At 40.5% G+C, this 20,421-nt stretch overlaps 1 protein-coding gene across 5 annotated transcripts in view; it reads right to left on the bottom strand.

Annotated features, from left to right (window-relative positions):
• KCNQ5 (potassium voltage-gated channel subfamily Q member 5) overlaps positions 1 to 20,421 on the bottom strand; it is a 293,660-nt gene that overhangs the window by 31,216 nt on the left and 242,023 nt on the right. For 2 of the 5 annotated variants that reach the window (XM_074895901.1, XM_074895900.1), the window contains exons 6-9: positions 10,466 to 10,576; positions 8,451 to 8,546; positions 5,145 to 5,239; positions 3,587 to 3,613 (exon numbers count right to left, since the gene is read on the bottom strand). In XM_074895901.1, the coding sequence (XP_074752002.1) occupies positions 3,587 to 3,613; positions 5,145 to 5,239; positions 8,451 to 8,546; positions 10,466 to 10,576 (329 nt within the window). Of the gene's footprint in view, positions 1 to 439; positions 497 to 3,586; positions 3,614 to 5,144; positions 5,240 to 8,450; positions 8,547 to 10,465; positions 10,577 to 20,421 lie in introns of all 5 variants that reach the window. The other 3 variants (XM_074895896.1, XM_074895898.1, XM_074895899.1) reach the window with 3 other exon arrangements.

Genomic DNA, 20,421 nt, shown 5'->3' with positions numbered 1-20,421 from the left:
GTATTGCCTAGTGTGTTATAGCTTAATATTCTCCACTAATCACTCAACTGCCACGGTTATAAAAATCCTCTTGGACTTCGGGAAATGTCTTTACCAAAATACTCAACCCCAGTTTTAGATCTCCACAGGTTAATGCATTCCAAAAGTTCAAGTCTCAGGCAGAGAAGGGATGAACTGGGCTGTGGCAAACTGCGGCGTGCTGCACACTGCAAATTGTCCGACCGTGTGAGCTTCAAAGAGCTGGTACTATTGCCATTGTATTAATGTCATTGCAGGCAACAAGCAACAAGAGAATTACAAGCACTTAAAAATAAATTAAGAAACCTTCTTTGGAGAAGTAAGGAACTTTAAAGCACTAGAGAGAGGAAGTAAATGAATCATGCACCTGATGTTAGTTGGCATTCTCAAACACCATGTGAATAGGCAGGATGCTGAATACCTATGTTTCCGGGGGGTGTACATCCTGAAGAGCTTCTGTTTATTACTACAAAGCTTACTAGGAGTGAGGGGAGATAGAGGACCGTGTTACTAAGCATTCCACTGCTAGGTGAGGGGTTAGGCTTTCCACTCAAGTCAGATTCTGCATCACTGGCATTTTTTTTTTTTTTCATATGGTGCATGCAGAGAGTTTACATTAAATCTACTTTTAGAAACAGATCTGTTATAGGAGGTGGAGAGAATTCCAGAGTATAATTTACTTGTTTCCCTCAGAGCAGGGATGAGTTTTCCCCCATGCTGCTATATTGGCAAAACTCCTCCTTATTGCACCAGAGAGAGTTCTATGAATAGGGAATTTGTATTCAGGCTAACTAGTTGCAACACTAGATGGGTGATGTTCATCCTTTTCAGACACCCAGTGCATGTCCTCCACACAGCTTAAGACTGCTTATGCTCTCAGGATGTTGTAAGATTCATCAGTCTTGATCTAGTTTCCTGCACAGGAAGAATTTCAGCCATGTTGTATAATTTATCAGAAACTAATATTATTTGCATTCAGTATGTGCATTTGTAGATATGGAGAACTTAATATATTGTAATTTTAAATGACTTACAAAACTCTAGAACTGATTTATAGAAATATCTCATTTACAGTGCGGATACACCAGAGAGGTCACCTAACCATTACTTTTGATAAATGATTAATTAGAATAGTTGTATATAATATTTGGAGAAATACAACAGACATGTTTTTCTTAAAATCAGTATGAAGCTACATCCTCATAAGCACAACTCTTTCAACTCAAAAGCACAGCAACATTTAGTTACCTAATGAAAGACTGTAGGTCTATACATGACAAAATGCAAGAATTAATTTCTCTAAATATAAAATTAATTCTGGTAAGAAAGAAAATAATTAACTTTTACCTAAAGTAATAGAAGTGTTTTTCCACTGGTATTAGAATGGAGTACAGAGCAAAGAGCATATTCAGAAAGCAACCCAATGCACTACTTGTGCAAAGACATCTTCATTTAAACAGTGAAACAAGAAACAGTTTACTTAGGTCACATAGCATCCCATGCAAGTCACTCAGCATTGCAGAAAGAAAGAAGTTAAATAGTCAAGACAGTTATCTCGAAGTATGTTGCAGCAGTTTGCATTTACATTTTTGCCACAAAAGACCACATACACCACATGTATTTTAAGTGATACAAACATACAGCAATATATCAGCATAACAGCCTCAGACAAAACACACCTTTTTTAAAAGGCAGTGAGTGGTCTATAGGAATTTTACCGTAAACCAGGATCTCAGGAGTTGACTAATTCATTTCTATACCTACACTAATTTGCAGCAGTGCACATATTAGTTAAGAGCTGGAAGGGACAAACATCTTCCATTCAGTGAAAATAAAGTGAAAAAGTCTGGCTAAACCATTGACTACTTTTAAAACCACAACAGTTATCACTAATGTGGAGCATGCAATATAATTTTGACAGCTGGGTTTTTTTCTTGCATCTAGCTTCCATTTATTTTAAGTAAATTTGTCTCTTGCAGGTACAACTGGGCATAACTTCTCCCCTCTGCACAAATCACTGTTTTGGAGGTACGTACTCATTTACTGCCTACTTCAGTCTCACCTTTAAAAAAGCTGAAGTCATTTTTAAATGTTGCTGTTGAAGGAGTAGGAAATATGGCTGTCAAGTGCAAAAAATTCTGATCAGGCTGTAATAATTTAATGAGATCAATATGTTGTGAGCAAGCCTATATGAAAAGTCACAGAACTGACAGAGCAAGTAAAGTGCTCTTGAGGGACATCTCAGATCAAATCCAGCCCCCTCGAGTTACTGTGACACTAACAGCAGTTACATGCACATTGGGGAAAAGGATGGAGACAGGCGCCGGAGGAGCAATCTGCAAAGTGGAATGGGACATGGGTAATTGATGTGAAGATATTACACTCCTGCCTGTGTGTGAGGTGCTGCAGTGCTCAGTAACCTCACAGGCGATGGAATAATCCATAAGAGTTTGTGAACCACAGTACAACTCGAGGGTGGATGTGTTTCAGGGGTTGATGTGTCATCAATGCATTTCTTCTTGGCTTTTCATTGTTTTCTGCTCAGAGTTAAACTCCACTGTTCTCTGATCATGCTGATACCACAGTGCCAGCTGCCGAACACCTGCTGACTCCATCCCTAATGAGTTTTGGAGGTAGTGCGATTTCTCTTGTAGCTACTGACTTCTTTCCTGTCCCTAAGGGTTTGAGCTATAAGGATGGCAAAGAGCAGCATTTCCTCTTACTGCCTTAGGACTTTATTTATCCAGTGAGGAGAGCCCTGCCGAGGCCTGCCTCAGTGTGCTGTAGGCAGCTGGTCTTCAGCCGGCATCCAGGCTGGGAGGAAACCCCACCTGCCCTCCCGGCCAGCAGCATCAGGGCTTACTTAAGGAGAGATGCCAGGCAGCGTCCTCTGCCTGAACAGGGCTGTGTGAAAGTGCAAACCGAGCAGCCAGGAGGAGGTCAGCCACTGCAGCGGTGCTTTCCTCCCACCTGCTGTGTCCTCAAAATGCCTCTTAGGAGGGGACGCCAGGGAAAAGTTAGGAAACGTGGAGACATGGCACTGAGGAAGTCTTGAGGATACTCCTGCAGGGCAGCACAGACCCTTGCCGAGGTGACTTCCAACCAGAACCAGCTCCATCGGGGGTTCCTCCCCCTGCAACAGAGGGCTGGTGGGCTTGTTCACAAAGCCAGATTCAATCATTTGCCTATAACTTGCATTGAGAATCCTGGAGACTGCAACCATCAATTTTATGGCAAAAGCTGGGGGCTGCATCCTTGCCCAGGAGCTGGATCTGGGGAGGCGGCTTCACTCTCTACTCTGGCACTGTTTGAACTGAGCTCCCCCTCAAAGTTAAAACATGTGGCTAGAAAAGTAAAAAATTACCTAATTTTTCAGTACAAAAACTGAAACAAAGAAGCAAATTTCAGCAGCGTTAGTCTATTGACACGAGTTTAAAAAAATGAAATTTGTGATTATTATCAGTTAACAGTTTCAGTTCACTGAATCTACTGTACAGAACCTGAGACATCTAAAAGCCATTAAGAAGCAGTGATTTCACAGATAAAAGAAATAAAAGGAACTACAAACCTGCTAGAAGTTTCTCCTTGTTCTTTTCTTCAGGTCAGGGAGTGGGAGGGAAAAATATACTTGTTATGCAGATAGTAATCACATTACTTAGTTACAGATGATGTTAGATATATGATAAACGTAAATGGATATGATAATTAGTGTACAACACACACGTTACATTGCAACCACAAAAACATTCAAGCAAGACTCGTAACTACAACGCTTCTGAAAAAGAAACTTTTCAGTTGTTTTAACACATGCACAACATGCTTAGTACATACCACTGCAGACTGAGTTGGCAAAGCACTTAGGCAAAATGCATTGCTGACACATATATAACAGAAAGCTGTAGGCTCTTATTAGATAAAGTTATCTCTGGTAAATAAAAAGGTTTAATTTTAGGATAGCACAGTAATACACTTATTTGAAATAACAAATAGATGCACTTTTGAGGGTCAGTCATATTTTAGAATATTTTAGGTGGGATACAGCTTCATTATTTGTGTAATTTTATATCCATCTGTTTATACTGATGTTGCCTTCAACCTGTTTGTATATGTCAAAAATCAATATCCCATGTAACTTTTAATCTAAAAGCTCCATTTAGTTTGGAACTTTTTGGATTTACAGTTATGGTAATGGATTGCTTATGGCTCTGTTCTTGTCAACTCTTTGAAATTCAAAGATCAGTTTTGGGTACCCAGCCAAACCTCTTTTTGGCTGAGCTTTTTGGCACACGATTACCTTTTTACTGTCATGTGGATGTTCATCACCCAGCTTTGAGAGAAACCACTAATTCTCTTGCTCTGTCTGCAATAACAACAGTTAGGATGCTTATCAGAGCTTTCCCATAAGGTTCTTAGCACTCTCCTTTTTGATCTTTATCAAGTATCTTTTACTTCCTGACTTCTGCCCCATCAATTTACTACCTTCTGGTAAATTTTGTACTAAATTATTGAAGAGTCCTGGGCTTCCAGTGCTCTGTGAATTCTCACCCAAACCAGGACATCAAATATTTCCTGTCTGCCGAACTGTGACATCAGGTCTTTTTACTTATCTTCCTGACTGTGTGTATAACTGAGGATATATTTTGTCCTAAGGAAATACTGAACATATCAGAAGTTATGACGAAAAGGGCCAAATTCCACAGTGCATTCACCCCCAGAATACCACAAGGCTCTCTTCCCTCGGAAAGGTACATCTGTAGCTGTAGCCTTATACAGAGCCACAGGCATAAAAATGGCATTAAATCAAGGAACAAGCTCTGCATGAAAATTAACATTTTCCTCCTTAGAGACAATTTGGAACTGGGTGTAACATTAACCTTGATATATCAATGGGTTTGGGGGAAAATGTTTCTAATGCCTGTGCTCATATCTTTCTTAGATAAAGGCCAATGATTTGTATTTGTCCCACTGTCCTAGGCTCCTAGATAATATTGATCTGATTTGTTAGTTGAAATTTTTAATGAGAGGACTTAAGAAGACAAAACAAGACAGAAGAGACAAATAATAGTAATTCTCTATAAGCTTGAACAGACATTGAGAACACCACCAGCTGCCATATTTGTACCTACTTTGTAGGGCTGCAGGTATGCAAGGCCTTCAAATGAGGCTTCCAGGTAGCAATGGAAACCGATTTCTCATCAGCCGCATAACTACGCCATACACACTACGTGCAGGATATATGGTAAAAAAGAAAAAAACAAGGCAAGAGGGAGCAGGGGATGAAACAAAAAATTGAAAAGCAGATTAGTAACCAATACAAGTCATGGCTTTCTTTTATCATTCATAGCACTGATACATGCCTGAGGGGAGGAAGAATACTTTCATAATATCGCCAGGTGGCTGTCAGGTTTGTTCGGCTGGTGTCAGTAGAATAAAACCGCCAAGAAGCCTGGTATGGGGAAACAATAGAAAAGCACAAAGGAACCAAGAACATGAAGTGACAATGCCACCGCACTGATTACGGAGAGAGGGGATTTTGCTCAGATTGGGATGTGCTCTAATAGGTTGATTAAGGAAATACCAGTAACAACCTACCAAAACTTTTGTGAATCACAGTACACTTTACACAGTAAAGTAAGAGTTACCAGCTTTGTGGAAGCACCAGAAGATATTCATCACATAAAGGTGCTCAAAAAAGCATCACAGTGATTTATTTGTGACAAATCCATAGGGGACACCCACACAAACTCGCAGTCGGAGGTAAAGAAAGGGTCATAATACTTGTTGTAAACGATAATGAAAACCAGACAAAAAATATTTAGAAGAAAACAGAAGTATTCTCTGTGGTTTGAAACACTGTTAAATGTTTAAAAACACAAAATAAATAATTTCAAAGGTGAGTATCCACTATTGGGATTTATAACTGCATGTAGACAGTAAGACAGATCCTCGGTTCTACAAACTGCAGCAGCTTCCCTGTTGTCAGCATACTATATTAATTTGTACTATCTTAGTATCTGTGCTTCCTATATATTGTCAATCATTAAATGTCATCCAGGTATTCTTGTACAGAGTCTAATACCCTGTGTTTTCCTACTGCATATCTCCCAGAAATACAACTAGTCTTCATCTGCAGATGGAGAACCTGTCACTTTGTAAACCGTTCCACTGGTTGATCATTCTCATTGTTAAAAATCTCTGCATTGTTTTAATTTGAAGTGCTTGTTGTTTGGCTTATAGCCAAACATATTGGTTATGTTTCTGTCTGCTACATTAAATAGTCCTGTAGGTTCCAGTACTTCCTCTCTGGACTTTTATGTTCAAATAATATTCACACTGAGTATTTCTTATAAGCTAAAGAAACTGAGAAAAGTATGTCCACGTGAAACAGTCTCCTATAGAGATCAGTCAGGTAAAGGCTCTAGCAGACAGTGTATCTACGGCAACAGAGGAGTTAGCACAGACTAATTCTACAGAGTAACTGTTTAGAAAATAGACATTATCCTGATGAACTAGAGCACGGTGATTTCCATGGCAGTTCATTATCAATAGCCACAACAGACAATTTAAAAAAGCCTGGGCACTGTTACAGTACTCAATGATATGTAGTTCAGACACGTTCTGCATTTATGAACATGAAATTTTCTCCAGTCCTGGACTAATTTTTTCCCAATGTTTTCTTTGTTTTCTCCTATTTTCAGTCTTATTTACAAACTGTAGATGCTGAGTTGATATGTAGCATGTTAGTACCAGCATCACTATACACAGTGGTAATACCAGCCTCCTCCTACTTGTTACTTAGATACTGGCTCTGTATTTAAGGACTGTAACAAACCAGCTGGAGTAACATACTGGGAACTTGTATGAAGGTCTTGATCCTTCTTTCCCACTCTTTCTCTGTGTTTCTCATCCTTTGTCAAATCCTTTCCAGAGTCACTAACACTGGGATAGAGTCTTCTCGTAATAGTCTGAATTAATTGTTTCTAGATCAAGTTTTGTATTTGGTGTATTAAGACATTTGTTAGGAACCATTCCACCCTGTAAAGTCCACAGATCATCCTTGGGTTCATTCCTGTTTGCCCGTCCTCATCTTTCCTATTCTGCTGGTCTTGTGCTCCATCAGCAATTTTATATTAATTTCCAGATCACTGAAAATGCTGAACATGAAAATGAACACGTAAATGCTGAAAAGCCTTCATCATGGGATCCCACCACAAATGTCTTCCTTTCACAATGATTTTGGCCACTGAGAGTCACGTTGGGAAATCAGTCAGCCAACTACTCTTAATCTATTTAGCATGATGTCTTACTAATATTTTGGTTGAACTGTCATACAATAATAAGTAGAGCTACATCCAAAACCTAAATCTATTGTGTGTTTCTTCTGGCAACCAAACTTGGAAGAAGTAGATTAGAATATATGTATTAGAAAATATCCCAGACAGTCATTCTACAGTACAATAGATACAAAAGGAGTGGATTTATATTTATTAATTATTCTAATAAACATTAAATATCAAATATTTAATATTTAATAATAGTTTAACAGTAATAATGGAAAACATTTATTAATTTTAAGAATGCTTCAAAGACAGCCTGGCATCTATCCTGAACTTACAATGGAACTCTAGTATATTCATGCTCACCTTCTTTATTTGGATTCATGATTTCAGAATTTAAAAAATCAGCATAAATGGTACACATAAAACACTTAGGATCTCAAGAAAATAAACTAGGACACTAGAAGATTATTTCCCTCCTTTTTTTCTTCAGTGCATCAAGCAGAGTAAAGCTTGGTGCAAAATCATTCTTTAGAGGATTTTCTCATTTTTAACTAGGACTGTAAGTTAAAGAAAAAAACATGCAAAACAGCTGTTTAACAGATATGCCAATTTTGCTTAAAAAAATCTTTCTCAGTTGTTAATACACACCATCATGTCAGTACTGGAGCTGAAACCACTTCAGACAATTTCAGACATTTTGGAATTGCTAGCACCTACATTTCCGGCTTTTGAATTGACTAATAGTGAAAGCAATTCTCCTGGGCAGGAGACTTTTCATTTTTACTAAATATATCACTCATTGGAACACTCCAAACCCTGTAGTAGATGAAAAGCAGCTTAATATAGGCAAGAGTGCTGTGTCTATAGTGATCAGTTCTATTTTTCCAAGTAATTGCCTAACTGCAGGCATGCAACAGACATCATTGACTTGGTTTCTTCAGTATGGATAGAAGAACCTCAAAAATTATGCATAGAAATGCAATATATACAATTATGGCAATAAATGGCAATCACTGAACAAACTTATTTCATGAAACTAACCAATCTGTTAAACATTATTTCCACAAAGCTTTCAAAATTCAAATAATAAAACTTGCTCCAGTATGTACTTTAAACCACCTACTATTATCTTTTCACTGATTCCATATTTACCTGAATTAGACTGGCAGCTGGATTCCTTCTTTTCTCAAAGTGTTTCTGACGATGCTGTTCCTGCACTTTTAATGCAAATCCTGAGCCAAGGATGCCCTGCAATACAATACGCCATTTATTATCAGGCAGGTAGTTTTTTTCAACAATGTGCGTAATCAACTACAAAGATTTCGTGAAGATGTTATGCGATATGATTGCTTGAGATAACACATGTATGACAGTACATGACAGTATAAGGCTTAACAACAGTGCCCCTTTTGTGGTGAAGCAGGAGACTCCTTATTTAAGAGAGAACATCTGTGGCGCTACTAGTGACCACTCATTCTAACCATTACTTGGGTTTGTGCTACACTCTGTTCCTCCAGCTTTAAAGGGCATGAAGATATATATAGATATAAAATCAAGCAGGAATATTCAGAGGAACTTAAGCCAGGAATGATGAAATGACCAGCTGCCAGATATATATGGACCTCAAAGTCCATATCTGCAGTGCTTATAATAACTTTTGATTTTAGAAAAATTAGAAAATGCCTTGCTTAACAGATTACGACCATTTCTTCTTACTCCTTCCCATCTAAATAATCCCTGTTGTTCATTCTATAGGCTATGAAAAAAACTGATGATTAAACCTCTCCTTTTTTAGCCTTTTTACTTTTGAATGAAGTAAGATAAATTTGACTCCAGGTGAACAGACCCAAAGAGTGAGAAAGTTTTCTCTCACTGGCTTGCAAGGAGTGTAATATTTTTGCTGAACACGTCTGCATTATAAGGAAGAATATTTCCACTTGATTCTTAGTCAGGATAAAATACTATTAGAAATGCACAACATTCACACATATCTTGTTTTACAGACAGATTCAACACAAAAGTGTTCATGAGGAAAATGAGTATCTGTACATAGATACCACACAAGGAACAAAAGTTCTGGCATCTCTAATAGGTAAGGTTATTCATCTTTTAAATGTTCATTATAAACCTGCTAAGACTAAATTTCTTGTTAGTGGTGACTAGGTGACAAAGGGAAATAATTACAGTAGCTGCCACTAAATGTCAAATATTCACAAACAGGTAATATGTCAGAGATACTGAAATACTGTCTGTACTTAGAGTAATAAATAAATGCAGTATGCTAGATGATTCAATGCTATTGGCAAATGCTGACTTCTAATCTAGGTTTCTTTATATAGTTGAAAAAACCTGTATTATTATAATATACATGTTTTATAGTGATCTATAGACAATGAATCTGAGGATTAATATATTGATTTTCTGTATATGTTACCCTGGATGCAATGCAACAAAATACAAATGCAACTTCTGTTTTCAAGCTTATTCAATACTAATTTAAAAAATAAAGGCAATTTACTTACAAAAATTAAAAGTTGGTTTTGAAGCTACACTATATTTTAGTCATTAGATGATTCCCATTTCCATTAAAGTCTCTTGAACATTGATAAAAGCAACATATATATAAACAAATAAACTGTCATGTTTATTTACAATCACTCACGGAAAATGATAGTTGCATTTTTACATTCAACAACATTAACTTTTGGTTGATTTAATGCCTTCTACTACTCTCTGTTGGTAGCCTGAACATGGTCATACAGGACAACCTATTAGAAATATCTAATTTTTTTTCCCCAATAGAATCTAATTCATAAAAACATATCATAAAAACGTTATTTTTTCAAAAATCTGAAAGAAAAGCAGTAATAGATAAGCCACAATTTGTAACAAAAGAAAGGAATTTTCACCATACGCAATAATATGCTACCTAATTTAGGATTACTTCCCAGTTTTGTCCATGCCAAAGAAACTCCCCAAAATTCAAGCAGTGACATCAAACCTTTTGTCTGGATTTTGGATAGCAGTTCGCTAGTGTTATCACAGATCAAAAAGTCTTAAACAGTTGTTCTTTATGTAGAGATCTTCCTTCAACTTTTTGTATTTAACAGCAGTAGGAGCTACAGAAGTTTCTATTACCTTTTTACAAATTTTATAGCCATACTCACAGCAGGTAGTGCAAAGAAAGAAATGCCAAGTAGAGCAAATCCTGCAGAAAGCAACCTTCCAAGCCAAGTAAGAGGAGTTTTGTCTCCGTACCCAATAGTTGTCAATGTGATCTAAAAAGAAATGAATAAACATTGTGGTTTACCAGAAGTCACTGAGAGATTAGTTACAGATTATTTACATTGCATGAAACAGCATTTCCACTAAATAATCCAAGACACATGAAACATATATAGTTTTTCTAAAAGAAAAACAACATAAACAAATTAATATTAATACATTTTTCTGTGAAAAGAGGACTTTTTACAAGGGCATGTAGTGATAGAACATGGGGTAATGGCTTTAAACTGAAAGAGGGCAGATTTAGATTAGATGTAAGGAAGTAATTCTTTCCTGTGAGGGTGGTGAGGCACTGGCACAGGTTTCCCAGAGAAGCTGTGGCTGCCCCCTCCCTGGCAGTGTTCAAGGCCAGGTTGGACGGGGCTTTGAGCAGCCTGGGGTGTCCCTGCCCATGGCAGGGGGTTGGAACTAGGTGATCTTTAAGGCTCCTTCCAACTCAAACCATTCTGTGATTCTGTGATTCTGTGATTCCCTCTTGGGGAGTTTGGACCCACCCAACCGCCTGGTCCAGGCAGCTGGAGGAGGTGTGGGCAGAGCGGAGGATTTCCAAAGGCCGGGTGGTAGGCTGCAGAGTGCGTGCTCAGGCAATGGCACACAATGTTAAAGGACAAAGATAGACAACGGTAGGCTGAATGCCAAGGACTCCAGGGCCTGTTATTAGCGGAGAACATGTGCACAGAGAATTATTTTACATCGTGTACCAAATGTGGGCAAGTTCAGGCTTAGCAAATATTCTGGCAGGAATGAATTCTTCAGGAAAATGCCTTCTAGAGACATTATTTTGCTTCCAGCTTCCTCAAAGTTCATTCCTAGGCAAGACGGCCAAAGCAATTCTATTTAATGCTGGGGTCACCACAGGACAAAAGAAGGAAAGTCTTTTGGAAGTAATTAGATTTCAACTATTTAGGGCTCTGTAGATAGTAAACAGTGCTCTTAATTGCTCCCATTGTTGGGAACAAGCTGTGGGTGTAATTTACCCTGAGAAAGCCATAGTGACTGAAAGAGCATGAGCTGAATTAAGGCTGCAGCTGAAATTTCAAGTGGTTATCAAGTCTCAAGTTTTGCAATGCTAGCCCGGTCACAGACACACCACCTTGTGTGCTTATCAGGTCTTGGTTCTCCTTCCTTGCTTCTTTTCACTTCCCTGCCTCATCCCCTCTTCCCGACTTTTGCTGGACTCTTTGGAGAGCCAATGCAACCCAGGAAGGTGGAGAGAATTATCCACAGTTCTGCATGGTTTGTTTCTGCTGTTTCAGCGAACTGTTTTAGCTCATGGAGGTGCCTAACAAGCTCCAGAGCCTGCAGAAGGCAGTGAGTGGCTGAGATTGAGCAGTAAGGAGGAAGGGACATGGGAATGCAGCTCCCTCTTTTCTGGCAGAGGTGTGCTGATGCAACCACACTCTTGGCCTGGCAGAGTGGCTTGATTTGGATTTCCTTTGTTTGCCGAAGAAGGTATTCCCAGTTTTTCTCATCAGAGGGCAAATGCAGAACAGTTTGAGGCTATTAAGACCCTGAGAGCAACAAAGCACTTGACCAAATGAAGCCCTGAATGAAAGTTCCTCAAAAATCATTTCCAGGCCAGTCATTGCAAAGCAGTTTGAAGCTCTGGAACAAGCCCAGTTTCTTGGCTTCTGTTCAGCTCCCTATCTCTGCCAGACACTGGAAAGTCAGATATCTCTCCTGCCTGGGCTGACAAGAAGGAAACAGAACTAAGTGTCATCTGCATATTAAAGATATTGCCACCGAACTGTTTTCTGAAGAAGTCAAAGATAAACTTGAACCTTTGAGATCTGACATATGTGAGCAATCCAAAACCAGGAGCAGTCATACAGACTCTATCTCTGGAATTTCTCCAAATAAAATAGCAAGACCGTACTAAAGCCTTTCCCCCGTTCTTTTAGGTCCTGAGTACTTAATGGTATTAGTCTATGATTAAGAATATCAGTGGCTTCTTGCTCTCTTTGAGCTGTTTTATCCCAGGACAGTCTTTACATGGGCGTATAGGTGTCAGCACCATGCTGTATTGTCTTACTCAACACAGAACAAATGGGTTTGATCTTCATTTTGTATTCCTCTCATCACACAGCTAAGAAAATATTTTTTTCAGACAACTTCAGGATCAAGTTCAGGAATAATCCTCTACATCTTTGTTAGTGCTGCAAGTGAATGACTGAACCACTGGCCAGGCCCTGACTGGCATAATCCTGAGGTTAAGTTAATTGAACAGGGTGTGGAAAACTACTGAATGTGAGACCATGACAACATGAAAAACTTGCAGATGTCACTGATAATAATGTAAGAAGCAGACAGAAGTTACGGATAGCACTGTGAGGGAAGGCTGGATCCCATGGGTCGTTAAGGGAGCAGTGACAAAAGTCCAAAGGTGACAGGAGGAAATTATTTGGGACCTTTTAGGCATTACAGTCTTGCAAGGACAACAGCACCTAGGTGAATACATCAGTGGTATCATACAAGGCCAAGAGTGACTAGGTAACAGAACTACAAAATCTGTATTGAACCTGTGAAGGTAATTAGGAATAGGTTGTTTATCTGAGAGGAGACTTGGTTAGAGGAAGCAAAGTGGTGAAAAAGAGGATCAAGATACAATAAAAGAAATAACAAGGTGTGCAAATCATGTCTTTCTGGGGATACCTGCTGAGCAATCTTGTGTCTGATCACTACAGCCTAAATCAGGACAATAAATGAAACCTTTTAGATTTTTTTGTACAGGATTCATTTCACCCAGCTTGAAAAATAAAATGCTTAGGTGTTTAGCATGATCTGGTTACTGCAACATGTACAGTTCCTCTGGCAGGTAACTCATACTATCCTAAAATGTAGGATTTAGGCTTGCCTGACAACAAACGCCTAGTGACACCTGAGATGTCGTGGGACATCTGAATAGGAGCCACTCACAGGAGAGAGAGCTGACTCTCCAACAGATCATCCATGGCACTGTATGCCTATGTTCAAGCACTCCTACGTGGCTAAATGAGCGAGCTGAGTCCTAACTTTTGTACCAGATGCAACACTCCATTCTGGTTGCTTCTACAAATGAGGTGTCTGGACAGACCAGCTAAGGCAGGCAGTGTCACCTGATAGACTCAAAACTTGCAAAAATGATAGAACTTCTGTTATAGCTCATTGCTGGAGCTAATAAATATGTTAATAATAAGTGAGGTAATATAATAATGAATGTGATTATATAACCTAGGTGCCTTCAATTAAATGAGATAGGACCCAGGAGGATCTCCTCTACCCTAATATTTCTTTCTGATGTCACTTTATGTTCTGCTAGCAGTACTTATGTTTTGAATCTTTACCTGAAATGAATTAACTGAAAAAAATGTAGTTTGCTCATGCTGCCATTACATTAAATGAAAAAAATGTCATCATTATTAACTCATCTGAGCTAGGAATTGTGACAATATTATTCATTGCAATATGATATGTTCACCTACAGGTCAATGTGGAGTGCCAGAGCCATTCTGTACCCAACTTAACTACTGCATACTACTTGAGACTAATGACTTATTAAGAGAAACTCTTATCAAATGTGTAAAGAGAGACAGGAATCTTATTTGCATTACATTTGCAGGTAAAACTAAATAACATGCAAACTAAATGCCACTATAAGCACACACAGTTCTAGCTAACACCAGGTTCTCAGAAACCCATGCATGGTTTTGTTTTGAAATACTTAAGTTTTTGAATTGACCTTTTGTTCCTGTATAGTTTAGTTACTTTATTCTGTTAAATTAATTAACCTTTTCTACCAAAGCAAATTTTGAACCTGAGGTCTTCATATAACACATGCTGTTGTGTGCTGCTGTGTTAGGCAGCACTGTGGGGTCCCCAACCACAAGCATATTCATAATAGTAACATTAGCATAATGTTTAAACTGTAGGTTGCACAGTACAATATGCAATTGCAAATACAGTGGAGTATTCATATGTAAATTAGGATGCGATATCCTGCCTTTCATTTCAGCGTAAAAATAGGGGCTTCAGAAATGGAGTCAGTGAAATGACCATAGCAGAGTATGGCCCTAAATAATCTGAATTAATGAATTGGTTAATTGCTGCATGCTGGGTCTGGTCCTGTAAAGGGGGGACATAAGTGCCTCTAAAAGCTTGAAATTTAATGCGCCTATTTGTGTCTGACTTGAATGTGGTATTTTTTTTCTTGTACCTCTGCCATCACAGAATTCAGTCTGGGATTTGGTAGATACTCTGTGGTTTAAGTTAGAACAACTTTTGCAAATAAACAAATCAATGAGACTAAGCATTGATTTCCCCTAAAATGCCACACAATCTGACTTTTCAAAATCTGCATGTGGGTTACTCTGGCAGTAAAAACAACTATGACTAAGAAGCACATTATGCATTTCCCACATACTGTTTTACATATTATACAAAAAATACTATTATTAAAATGGCAAAGATAACAGGTAAGGGGGAACACTGATTTTCAGTAACTTAAGCACATTAAAAATTTAAATGTATTCATGTCACACACTGGAGTAAGGAGAAAAGATATAGAAATATACAATATGGATTGTTTTCAGGTTTTTGATTACAATTTGTTGTTTTTCCTGCTGATGTCAAGAAAACATTCCTATTTTCTCAGTTGCGCTACTTATCTGACCTATGAGTCATACATTTTCACTTCATAGTGTACAAAATATTTTAAGCACCACTTTATACAATGATTATTTCTTAGCAGGGTTTTTCCTTAAAAAATAGCAGTCAGCAGGTAGTGGAAAAACAAGTTCTAAAGTAAAGACCTTGTTCCTCCTGCCCGAGTTGCTCAGGGAGAGGGATCTGGATCTAACATGAGCCTCAGTCAGATGTCAGAGTTGAGGTCTGAGTTTGCTGGGACTTTCCTGTGCATCATGCCTATGTTTCTCCTCACTATTGCCTGCTGGCAGGTGGCTACAATCCTCTGCTTAGTCCAAACTCCCTGCCTATGCAGTGCTAAGTCACACATGGCTTTACAGAGAGGCAAAGGTTGTTTACCAGATAATCAAATGGCTGAAAACATGCATTCCCAGACCCATGCACTGCCACAGGAGGGTCTCTTGCACGATCACATCCACGCTGCCACCCCCAAAGGGGCAATGGTTTTTGCAGACTGCTGGTGCCAGGGTACCCATCAGTGAGGACACCGGCATCCCAAGCCAGATGCTTCACAACCATGTCAATATAAGCAGGTTTGAAAGCTCTAAACCAAACCCAGACCTTGGCTTTTGAAGAAACGTGAAATGAAATAAACTATAGCGATGCGACTGAGAGGAAAACCTTCTCTCATAACTTTAACATGAATTTTACATTTGAATTACAGGATAAAAATGTATATTTTATCAGAGATCTGCCTTGATGCTCTAAGGTAACAAGGTTCAGGAAAAATATTTCTGTATATTTGTAAATGCACAAGTAAGACCTACTAGATCTGGCTTTTCCAAGCTCCTAATTTTGTGCACTAATAACACAGAAATATAGTCTCTAGGGAAGACATGTAATGTATTATTAACCCTTAGATGAACAAATTTCAAATATACAAACTACTCTTACTAATAGAAAATTACCTTGACCTTTGCTCAAAATCTAAACAAAACTTACTAAAAATATTTCACAAGGATTTAAAGCATTTTGGAAAGGGCTTTTGCACAGCCCATCTATGCATGCTCTGAGCCTGCAGATACTACTGAGTCCAGATGAAGTCTTCTCAGCAGACGGTCTGAGGTGAGAAAGCTTCTGCACTCCTGCATTCCTCTGATGAGAAAAGGTGGCAGAGGCTGGTTCAGGTGTCGTTCTTATTCGAGGAAAACTAATGAGTGCTCTAGGTTATAGTAGCTTTAATGATTTCACAGGCATTATTTCACTACCCAGACACTGTTAGAGCTCACGGTGTTTGCATCAGAAGGAGAAGAAAAGCACATTTTATAGTTACTGGCAATAGCTCTGCCATAGGCTTTGTTGGGGCAGATTTCTTAACCTGCCTACGTCAGTCCCACACTGTGCAGGGGCCTAGCTCGCTATAGGGCATTTTTAAGCAAAACTCCCTACATATTATGTCATGAAAATAATTTCAAAATTTCAGGCCTAGTTTTTCATCGTTCATTTCAATCCTAGTTTATTTAAATACGTAAGCATTCATATAATCCTTCTTTCAGAAAACCAGTCAGGTGTGTACTTAGATCCCACAGTTTTCAACAAAGTAAAACCAACTGATTTGATAATTAAACGTGAGCTCAACTAAATCAGAGGTTTTACACCTGTAAAAATAACACTGCTGAACCAGAATAGCAAAATTTATTCTTGCTTTTTGTGATCAAGGTACAGAGGAAGGAGAAACAATATCATTCTTGGGGTAGGAGTTAGCTGGGCTCATTGAGAGAGCTTTAAACTAGATTTGAAGGGGGAAGGGGACAAAACTGGAACTCCCAGACATAAGCCCTAGAGTATGTTACCAGACTTTGTGGACTGTTGTGCCAGCGATCACCCTTACTCTGCCATCTCAGTAGAGGCAAGTGATGGACACATGCAGCACAAAGAAGCAGCAAGGGATACTGATGGATCAGTAACTGTGGTAACACCTGTGAAAGGTCAGGCCAGCCTTAGGACCTCTGAATGCAAAAATGTGCTGGGGACATCAGCCCATGTGAAGTGCATCTATACCAATGCACACAGCATGGGTAACAAACAGGAGGAGCTTGAAGCCATGATGCAACAGGAAAATTATGCTGTAGTGGCTGTTACAGAAACATGGTTAGACTCCATGACTGGAGTGTGCCAGTTGATGGCTACAAGATCTTTAGGAGGGATAGACAAGGAAGGAGAGGTGGTGCTGTATGTTAGGGACTGTTATGATTGCTTTGAGCACAAATATAGTGAAGACAAAGTGGAGTGTCTTTGCGTTAGAATCAGTGGGAAGGCCAACAGGGCAGATGTTGCATTAGGAGTCTACTATAGGCCACCCAACCACGACCGAGAGGTGGATGAAATTTTCTATAGGCACTTAGGAGAAATCTCTTGCTCGCTCTTGTTCTTCTGGGTGACTTTAACTTCCCAGACATCTGCTGGAAATACAACACGGCAGAGCGGGACCAGTCCTGGAGATTCCTGGAATGTGTGTAAGATAACTTCCTGATGCAGCTGATGAGAAAACCAATGAGAGAAGGTGCCCTACTGGATCTCCTCTTTGTGAACAAAGAAGGACTGGTGGATGATGTGGCAGTTGGAGGCCAACTAGGGCACAGCAATCATGAAATAATAGAGTTCTCTATTTTTAGAGAGGTCAGGAAAGGGGGCAGCAGAACTGACATCCTGGACTTCCATAGGGCTGACTTTGACTTCTTTAGGCAACTACTTGCCAGAATTCTGTGGGAGACGGTCCTGAAGGGTACAGGGGGCTGGACACTCTTTAAGAAGAAAGTCTTAATAACACAGGAGCAGGCAGTCCGCAGGTGCTGTAAGAGAAGCCAGTGCCAGGGAAGACCACCCTGGCTGAACAGGGAGCTTTGGCTGCAACTCAGGGAGAAAAGGAGAGTTTACAGACTTTGGAAGAAGGGGCTACTGAGTCACAGTGATTACAAAGAGGCTGTGAGGCTATGCAGGGTGGAAATCAGGAGGTCTAAAGCCCCGCTAGAAATTAATCTGGCTTCAGCAATCAAGAACAACAAGAAATGTTTCTCTAAGTACATCAACAGCAAAAGAAAGACCAGGGAGGGCCTCCATCACTGCTGGACACATGAAGAGACACAGTAACGAGTGATGAGGAAAAGGCTGAGGTGCTTAATGCCTTCTTTGCCTCAGTGTTTAATAACAAGACTAGTTGTACTGAGGGAATCCAGCCTCCTCAGCCAGAAGACAGACTGGCAGAACAATCCCCCTGCATTACAGGAGACAGACAGTGACTGCTGCATCACACAGACACACAGAAGTCTATGGGACCGGATGGGATACACCCGAGGGTGCTGAAGGAGCTGGCTGGGGTGCTCGCCAGGCCACTTTCCATCATTTACCAGCAGTCCTGGCTGACCGGGGAGGTCCTGACAGATTCAAGTTGGCCAGTATGATGCCCATATATAAGAAGGGTTGGAATATGACCCAGGAAATTACAGGGCTGTCAGCTTGACATCAGTGCCTAGGAAGCTGATGGAGCAGCTCATCCTGAGTACCATCATCCAGTATGTGCGGGACAACCAGATGCTCAGGCCCAGTCAGCATGGGTTTATGAAAGGCAGGTCCTGCCTGACAAACCTGATCTCCTTCTACAGCAGGGTGACCTGCTTATTGGGTGAGGGAAAGGCTGTGGACGTTGTCTACCTTGACTTTAGCAAGGCCTTTGACACCATTTCCCACAGCATTCTCCTGGCAAAACTGGCTGCTCATGGCTTGGATGGGCACACGCTTTGCTGGGTAAAAAACTGTCTGGATGGCCGGGCCCAAAGAGCTGTGGTGAACGGAGTTAAATCTGGTTGGCGGCCGGTCACAAGTGGTGTCCCCCAGGGCTCGGTGTTGGGGCCACTCCTGTTTAACATCTTTATTGATGATCTGGACGAGGGGATCGAGTGCACCGTCAGTCAGTTTGCAGATGACACCAAGTTGGGTGGGAGTGTTGATCTGCTGGAGGGTGGGGAGGCTCTGCAGAGAGACCTGGACAGGCTGGAGCCATGGGCTGAGGCCAACTGGAGGAGTTTCCATAAGGCCAAATGCCGGGGGCTGCCCTTGGGCCACAACGACCCCCAGCAGCGCTACAGGCTTGGGGAGGAGTGGCTGGAGAGCTGCCAGTCAGAGAGGGACCTGGGGGGGTTGATTGACAGCTGGCTGAACAGGAGCCAGCAGTGTGCCCAGGTGGCCAAGAAGGCCAATGGCATCCTGGCTTGTGTCAGCAATAGCGTGGCCAGCAGGGACAGGGAAGGGATCTGACCCCTGTACTCGGCACTGGTGAGGCCGCACCTTCATTCCTGTGTTCAGTTTTGGGCCCCTCACTCCAAAAAGGACATTGAATGACTCGAGCATGTCCAGAGAAGGGCAACGAAGCTGGTGCAGGGTCTGGAGCACAGGTCATACGAGGAGCGGCTGAGGGAACTGGGGGTGTTTAGTCTGGAGAAGAGGAGGCTGAGGGGAGACCTCATCGCCCTCTACAGCTCCCTGAAAGGAGGTTGCAGAGAGCTGGGGATGAGTCCCTTTAACCAAGTAACAAGCAATAGGACAAGAGGGAATGGCCTCAAGTTGCTCCAGGGAAGGTTTAGACTGGATATTAGGAAGCATTTCTTTACAGAAGGGGTTGTTAGGCGTTGGAATGGGCTGCCCAGGGAGGTGGTGGAGTCCCCATCCCTGGAGGTGCTCAAGAGTTGGGTTGACATAGCGCTGAGGGATGTGGTGTAGTCGAGAACAGTCAATGTTAGGTTAATGGTTGGACTGGATGATCTTCAAGATCTTTTCAAACCTAGATGATTCTGTGATTCTAAGGGAGCTGATGATACTCTTCCCTTCACCTCAAAGCTGATGTAAGAATTTTTTCCCTCCTTCTTTCCTGACACTTGTTCCTCTTCCTGCATTACTGCATACAGCCCTCTGATTTAGATCAAAGCAGCTCTTTGTGGGACTGTATTACTGAAAGATCTGGGTTAAAAAATAAAATGCTTTCTTTTCTTGAAGGTTTAGTAGTCTGGTTTGCAGAAGAAGCACATAAACAACTGTTCTGCAGGATGGAGTGAAATGAACTATGGATGTACAAATGAATAGCTGAAGGGGGGAGCTTCTCAGACCAGTTTTATGTCAGTGAAAACAATGCATTGAACAGCACACTAAGTTAAAGTTCACAGTA

Source organism: Athene noctua, chromosome 1, assembly GCF_965140245.1.
Source record: "Athene noctua chromosome 1, bAthNoc1.hap1.1, whole genome shotgun sequence".
NCBI lineage: Eukaryota > Metazoa > Chordata > Aves > Strigiformes > Strigidae > Athene > Athene noctua.
This window is presented reverse-complemented; position numbering and strand designations above follow the sequence as displayed.